Raw genomic sequence first — 8,301 nt, forward strand, 5'->3', positions numbered from 1 at the left:
CAGCGGCGCGGGCGGAGCGGCGGCCGCGGCCCCGCGCTGTGCGGAGCCGGGGCGGGCCCGGGGCGGTGCCGGGGCGGGGCGATGCCGGGGCGGGGCGGGCCCGAGGCCGGCCGGGGCGGTGCCGCCACCGCCGCCGAGCCCCGGCTCGTCCCGCCCCCGGCACAGGAGCCGCCATGGCGGCAGAGCGGGACCGCGAGCGGGAGCTGCGCTTCTACCGGCGGCTGCCCAAAGCGGTGAGCGGGGGGCGGCGGGCCCGGACCTGCTCCGGCGGCACCGGGCTCGGGCTGCAGGCACAGACAGAGAGCGGCAGACGCTGCTGCTGTCCCGCAGTCCTTCCCGAACGCGCGGTTTCTAAGGGCCTTATCCCACCGCAAAATGCAGTCGGGTGTTTGCCTGTCCGGTTTGTTTACCGACCGTACTAATCTAATTGCAATTAAATCAGTTGAGCGCGATCTTAATTTTCTCTTTTTGTCCTATTTCCCCTCAGTCTAGCCAAGAACTCTGGCTCAGATAACGCTTTTTCTCCATGTCCCGAGGGTGTGCCTTCTTGCATATCAGTGCAAGCCTTCCGTAGCGGTGTGTGTGGATTTATCGGGGCTCGTGTGCCGCACTCACCAAACCCCGAGAGCACGTACAGAGCTCTGTGCAGGCAGTGCACGGGGGCACCAGTAAACCCACTGCTGGCCACACCATCCTTGCATTCCAGCGTTCCTTTTCACTAAGTTGCTTTTCAGGTTGCATGTTTAATGTCTGCCAGAATTCTGTGAGGTAACTGTAAGCTTGTGAAAAATGCAACACAGTTGTAGCACTGTATATTTGGCTCAGTCACCAGAATCTGTAAGCAGCCACAGCTTCTGGTGAGTTACAGTTTCGACATGTTTTCCAGTGTAAAGCTTGAAAGGAAGTATTTATTGAAATTTTTTTTCCTATTGAGAATGGATTTGTACAGGGAGACGAGAGGTAGGTGACAAAGTAGATGCTTTGTCGATACATTCTGAGTGAGTTGGGAGGGCGCTAGAGACCTATTCCTTAAGTCGGGAGACTGGAGATAAGAAGGAGCAAAGGTGAAGTGAGGAGTGGAGCTGAGAATCATAGATGTGGAGCCCAAAGTCAGGATGTCAATAGAAAATCAGGCAAAAAGAGGCCTCAGGCAAAGGAGTGCAGTTACTGCAGTTAGCATTCATGGCAGAATCTTGCCGCATTTCTGATGTGAGTTTAAACTTCAGAGTATGAACAAAAACAAGGGGAGTGGGTAGACACCTGTTGCTATATGTTAATAATGGACATGTACATTTAACTTGCAGTGGATGGGGAGAGTTCTTGAATCCTTAGTGTACTTTTTTGTAATACTGAGGCAGCTATTGGCTTCCTCCTCACCTTGGATCACACCACCCCAAGAACTGTCTGGAGAGCTCTTTGCTGAGCCGGCTGTGCTCCCATGCAGACCAGAGCCAACAGCAGACACTAAAGAAATAGGGCAGTTCTCAGCTGAACCAGTGCTTGCAAAAACCTAAGGAAGTTATTATTAGCCAAAATGCAGATAACTGTTATTTTCAAACTCAGAGTGAAACACTGCTGTAGGATACAAGAACAGTAGTACAAACAAGGTGCAGAAGCCATCCTTGTCATAAGTCCATAGGATTTTTATTTCTGTAGGAACTCCATGCTCATTTGAATGGCTGTATCAGTACTGCTACTATGAAGAAACTCATGGCCCAGAAGCCAAACCTTCAGATCCAGAATGGAATGACTGTGATTGACAAAGGGAAGAAAAGAACCTTAGATGAGTGAGTATATGCATGTGTGTGATGAACATTTACCAAAGATTTTTTCAATTAAGTTGAAAACAGAAATGTATGGCCTTACTCACTAACTGCAGAAAATATGGTTTTAAGTTTTACAGCATAATCTCATAGATTTTTTAAAATATTTTTATCTACAGATTAATTTCTTCAGTGCTTGCAAACTAAAAAGAAAACTGTTGATTAATTGCTTCTTTAAAAGATTGAAATTTTTCACTTAGATCATCTGATTTTCAGAGAAAATTGACTCACCTAGTTTCCTTTTTTGGAAACTTCATGTTTTCCTTTTCCTTTAAAAAACTTTGTGGCAGTAACAACTTTTGTTGGGAATGCTTTGTTAGTATCTAAAATCAGAAATTGTTCAAATGTTTCTTTGTATTTCAAGTTACAGTCAAGCTAGTTGACTCCAGTGGGTAGGTGTTTTTAAAATGTAGATTTTTTTTTTTCCTAAATACTCATTCAGTGTCTTTCCAATTATTTTTTTTTCTATTTTATTTTAGATGTTTTCAGATGTTTCAGATCATCTATCAGGTTACCACGAGGACTGAAGATATTTTACTGGTAAATTAATTAAAAGTTCACTTAAAACAAGCAAGCAGTACACATAGTCACAACCAGATGGATTAAGAGCATTGGATTCCAAGTAATAATATCAACAATGGTCCTTTTCAGTTGAAGGTCAGAATAATTGCTGTAAAACCCTTGAACTGTCTTCACTGTCCCTGAAAGAATCAAATGTGCCTTCTGTGTGGTAGTATTTCCACAGACATGGGGACCACTAAAAACACACCAGGACTGAAAACACTGCAAATGTTTCACAACAAAAAATAACTGGGTCTTTTAATTGTAAAGGAAAATATAACTAATTATAAGTATCACTTTTATGATGTTGAATACATTTTTACTTAATCAGATAACTAAAGATGTCATTAAAGAATTTGCTGATGATGGTGTTAAGTATCTGGAATTGAGAAGCACTCCAAGAGAAGAAAATTCCACAGGTACAGTCTGTTCTGGTAGTTAATTTGTGATTTTCTTGCAGTATAAAACTTAGCTGAAGACTATGTTAATAATAAGTAAAGGCAAATTTAGTTGGCTCAATAAAAATATTCTTCAAATATGAAAGCTAAGATTTAACCAGGTAAAAGCAGGTCACTTTCCTATTAGATTTTTGAGGAACAAAATGGGTTGGTCACAACAACCATGAGATTGGGTTATTCACTTGAGTCTGCTGTTTTTAATAGCCGATATATTTTACTTTTGATGTTTTGGTTTTTTCTTCTCTTTATGGTTTAGTAGAAACACATAATAGAAATCCTATTGTGATTCTCTGGTTCACACAAAGTCATTTTAATTTTTCCACATGCTTAGGAGGAGGTTTAGTTCAAATATGTGCTTCACAGTAAAGCTATATTTACAGATAGAATTAGAATTACATGGGTTAGAAGACTATTGTCTAAAATCAAAGGTACAACATGAAACTTAGGTGACTAGAAACTTAGAGAGCTAGGTCTGCAATATAATAAAAATAATTTAAAATATGTTTGCAGGTATGACCAAAAGGATGTATGTTGAAACCGTACTTGAGGGTATAAAGCAGTGTCAAGAGGAGGGCTTGGATATAGATGTAAGGTAAATAAAGCATGTGGAACACCTCTGTTTCAAGGTTTTGTGTAGTCTGATGCTTAGTCATGCTTGCAGAGTGGTTTACAAGCCAGCAGTATAGGAAAGAAAATTGTTTTTAAACCAGATTACATGGAGTGTAATCCTGACTCTTTATCTTCTTTTTTACTCCTAAAGAAGAAAACTGGGTAAAGCCTCTCATCTTTTAGACTGTCCATGCTTTGCAACATTTTCAGTGAAAGAGGTGTTTTTCATGGAGATGGCTCCTTTTTCACAGCTTAGCTTCATTGCAAAGGTTTTGTTTGATTAGCTGTACAAGCAGCCTCCTGTAAAGAAGAACTGGTCCTGACCAGCTGAAGTTTCAGAAGGTGTCAGTGGCTGTTTGGAGACAGTTTGCTCTCCTGTCTTTTGTAGCCTTTGTAATAACCCTTACTAGATTTATTTCTGAAAGCTGAAGAATTTTCATCCTCCATAGGTGTTATTGCATGTCATGGGCCAACTTATTTATCTGTTTGTGACCCTCTACACTGTGGTACCTTCATTCCTAAAACAGTTTCCTACACACATACTCTTTATACTCAGTCATGAAGGATATGAATTGCCATTTTTTGTTGGTATCAGATCTGTTGAGCTCCTGATATTACAGCTTATAATAATTTCATACATTTCTGTCCCAGGCTCTTAATAGCAATAAACAGAAGAGATGGCCCAGGAGTTGCTAAGCAAACTGTAAAACTTGCTGAAGAGTTCCTGCTTTCCAGTGATGGGGTTGTAGTAGGACTTGACCTCAGTGGTGATCCCACTGTAAGTTTTTGGTTTATTTTAGTCTATTCTTGAAGATAAATATATAATGTTGTGTAACTGCAGGTGGTTCTAACCATAGGTTTTTCTCACAAATTTTTGTCTAATTTTTGTGCCTAGCTGGAATGGATTAATACTGGGTTCATCCTTGTTGCTGTAAGGGGCAGATACTCTTAGATTGGTATGTGACTGAGAAAAGTACCATTGAAATGCAGTGTTATCTGGGAAGTGTGTGTACCTGAGTTATCCCAGTCAGGTTAACTGGGTGGAGGCAAGTTGTCAATAGTTTACATTTCGTTTAGCTCCACCAAATGTTCATTTTGTATTAAGAAAGCAAAAATGTTTGAGGACAGCTGTGAAGCTGAAGTGAAATAGCTCTAGGTGGTAGCTGTGTAAAAGGTATCAAAATCAAGACAATTGGCTTGTAAATCTTAGGCATCATCTGACCTACTGGTGTTTGATCCATTGGTCTAAACCGTATGGCAGAGGCTTGTTTGACTTGCTGCATTCCAAACTGAAGTAAGGGGAAAAGTGGAATAATTTAAATATAAATGTATTTGAATGTAGTGTTTGGCTACTGCTAGACTTCTTATTTATAGTAATGACAGGGATTTTGTCAAATAAGCTGTAGAAAAGTGATGTGTTCCTGTTTTCCAGGCAGGACGTGGTCAAGATTTTTTGGAACCACTCTCTGAAGCAAAAAAAGCAGGTCTGAAGCTGGCACTGCATCTTTGTGAGGTAAAATGTTGTTTGGTTGGGGTTTTTTTGTGTTTTTTTTTGGGGTTTTTTTTTTTTATTTTGCTGATTCTCTGTAATTGTCATTTTGTGAAAATCTTGATGAAATTAAAATTACCTTATCTGCATTTTGGACTTCTCAGACCAAAGCATTAATGGTTTGGGGCATTTGAAAAGAGACAAGAAAACAAGGAGAAATAGTCAACCTTTTGTCCTAAATCTGAACAGGCAGATTATTGCTTCCTGTACTATATCCATTGGGGGTTTAGGTGTGAAATTGAAATTAGGAGCTTTCTAAGAGATCCACTGCTTTCTTACTGGTATTTTATGAGAAATCATGTGTAGTGAAATCATGAGCAGTGAGCTCTGTAATTCCACTGGGATCATAGAAAGAGCTGCTCATCTGTTCAAATAGTGGCTGGAATTGGCTTCAAGAATAAATACTGAATATAGTTACCATAAATACTGAAGATAGTTATTTTTTCAGGAAATTAAGCAGGACATATGATGTCATCAGAATATTTATACTTGTTTCTATTTCACTAACACTTTCTTTCGAATGAGAGACGTCATGAATGTAGAACTGAAAGTCCATTGTAGTTATATAATGTGCTGTTTTATGCTGCCTTGACAGAATGTGAAATATATCCTCTCTAGATTCCAAATCAAGAAGAGGAGACCAAGATTCTCCTGGGCCTGCCTCCTGACAGAATTGGACACGGAACATTTCTCAACTCCACAGCAGCAGGCTCTGAAGAGATAGTGTCATTGGTTCAGCAGAATCATATACCTATTGGTAAGAAAAAAAATATTTGCCATGACTTGGTCTCTGAATATCAGAACAGGATATGTACAGCTGATCCAGTGACACCAGTTTGTCTTTGACCAGAGGTGACTTGGACAAATATGGCAATGAGACTTGCCCATGAAGGTACACTCATGATGCTTGTGGGGGTTTTGGCACCTTTGTGGCAGCAGACAACAGCTGATGTTTCAAATGGAAGCAAAACCAATTCCCAAATCATAGTTTGTCACTACTGTACAAGACTGTGTGGTGGTTCTGTACCTGGTTTGCAAGTTCCCTAAATTTTATACCCCAAAGAAATAGATTAGCAAACTTTTCTCAAAAGAAATTACAAAAGAAGCATAGAAAATCAAGGAAACAACAGTAGCTGATTTTAATTTTTATTCAGGACCTTTCTAAGTCAATTAACATGTCTCTTATTTCATTATATGTCCTCATTTCTTTTTCTGTTTTTTTCCTTAGAATTTTGCATGACATCAAACATAAAATGTCAGACAGTGCCTTCCTGTGACAAACACCATTTTGGATACTGGTACAGCATGGGCCATCCTGCAGTGCTTTGTGTAAGTTTTTTGATTTTTGAGCATGTATTTAAGCAAAGGGCTAAACTTGTGAGGTTGGAGAAGTCTTTCTCTGTTTATGGATCAGAACTGACATACAATTTCTGACCTTCTAGCAAATAATTTTCTTCTAGGCAATCATAATGTTATGTTTGAAAAATGCTTTTAATTCAAATGGGAATTGCTAGTATTTATCTTGGTTCTATTGTAAAGCCAGGACTTTTTTCTGTGGGATAAAATGATCAGCTATACAAGCAGTGAACTTCATAGCTCTTTGCACAATGACAGATTTAAAACCCATGGCTCCAGTGCTTGCATATGCACCTCTGCTTACCTGGTGTACATTATGCTGGGGGAGAGCTCCTGCTCTTGATAATTCTCTTGATAGCTCATTGAGGTCTTTAAGCATTGCAAGTGCCAAGTACTTGTGCTGCCATTGGCAGGGTTATAGTATTATCCTGTTAGTTTAACCCCCATAACCCATAGCATAGTCCAAGTGTGTGTTTACATATATATGTATTTTATAGCACTGCTTATATGGGGAAAGGGAAAAGAGGAATAAGGAGACCTGCACATACTGACAGACCTTGAATATATGCAGTATTTGATAGCCATCTTTCTAGCAATTTTAGTAGGAAATCCTATTTTCTTGATAAATCATGCCATCATTTTAAGAAGTTTTCTTATATATTTGAATAATTTATTCATTTTTATGAAAATAGGGCAATAAAGAATTAAATAATCATGCACAGATGAAAGAACAGTGGAATAAAATGTGAGACAGCAAGATAAAACTGGTTTGTATGTTTAGAAGAAAAACCCTTTTGATATAGAGGAACTAATTTAAACTTTTTTATTTCTTTCCTTTCAATTTAACTCCAGACTGATGATAAAGGCATCTTTGCAACTGATCTATCACAAGAATATGAGCTGGTTGCAAAAACATTTAATCTGACTCGATCACAGATGTGGGATCTTTCCTATGAATCAATCAACTATACTTTTGCTTCAAATGCAGTAAAATCCAAGCTAAGGGAACAATGGTGTAAGCTGAAGCCAGCTTTGTTTGATTAATCAAACTGTTGTCCTAAATAGCTCGGGTCTATTAGCTGAGTTAATAAGCTTTTTTTACCAAAGTCCCTGGCTTTTTTCAGACCTCAGGGTTTTAAACCCAGCCATAAACTGCCTGTGTGAAATGAAGGCAACTGGAATGCATCTCTTGTAACTGGGGACAGAAGTAAATCTTCTTTTGGTAGGTGAGAAGGGCTCTCAGCCTGTGACTAAAATGCCAGATGTGTTGTCACCTTGTTTCTCTTGAGTTGATATAACATTTTAAAAAATACTTAGTTGCAATATGTTATCATAATATAAACATTTAAGAGGTGGAACAAAATCAAGGCAGAGCTATTGATGTTTAAAACATCTCTGTTGACATTTGGCCAAGCAGTTTGAATGTGCAGTGTGAAATTTTGGGGTTTGTATTTTTTTTTATGTTTTAAGCTCTTGATTGAATGTGAAGACAGAAACAAACTCAGGGATAACTAAATATTTATACCAAGGATTTAATAGTGTATCTGGTTTTATTGCTGTATGTGTATGACTAAAGCTGCTGTGGATTGAGTATCATGTGGAGGTCTCTGCTGGTGCCCTGGGCACTGGTGATGTGTAGGCACTTAAGAATCTTGAATGCTTTCAGTAACTGAGCTACTTGGCAAAGTGGTCTTATTATTAAAATGCTTTTTAGAATTGCTGTTTGTTGTGTAAAAAAAAGCAATAAAAATAGCCTCAAGCTCCATGTTTTTGAAACCACCACTTCAAGGTGTGCATGTGTGTGTTTGAGCTCTACATAAGAGAAGCAGGATTCTCTGGGGTGAGTCCCTGGAGCACTGTGCTGCCTGCCAGCCTCTCCCCTGCTGCTCTGGCAGGCCCTGGCTCTCCCTGTCCTGGGCAGCCTCAGGATTCACTCTGCCCTCTC

The 8,301-nt window shown here is 39.4% G+C and overlaps 1 protein-coding gene across 1 annotated transcript; it reads left to right on the forward strand.

Moving 5' to 3' along the window:
- The first annotated feature begins 108 nt into the window (after positions 1–108).
- On the forward strand, positions 109–8,138 carry MAPDA (N6-Methyl-AMP deaminase). Its single transcript, XM_030281795.4, has 10 exons — positions 109–233; positions 1,657–1,787; positions 2,303–2,363; positions 2,716–2,803; positions 3,353–3,434; positions 4,103–4,229; positions 4,884–4,964; positions 5,619–5,757; positions 6,229–6,329; positions 7,209–8,138. The coding sequence occupies exons 1-10, from the start codon at positions 174–176 to the stop codon at positions 7,398–7,400; spliced, it is 1,062 nt and encodes a 353-aa protein (XP_030137655.4). The 5' UTR covers positions 109–173; the 3' UTR covers positions 7,401–8,138.
- Positions 8,139–8,301: the final 163 nt, after the last annotated feature.

This window comes from Taeniopygia guttata, chromosome 10 (genome assembly GCF_048771995.1).
Source record: "Taeniopygia guttata chromosome 10, bTaeGut7.mat, whole genome shotgun sequence".
NCBI classification, from domain to species: Eukaryota; Metazoa; Chordata; class Aves; order Passeriformes; family Estrildidae; genus Taeniopygia; species Taeniopygia guttata.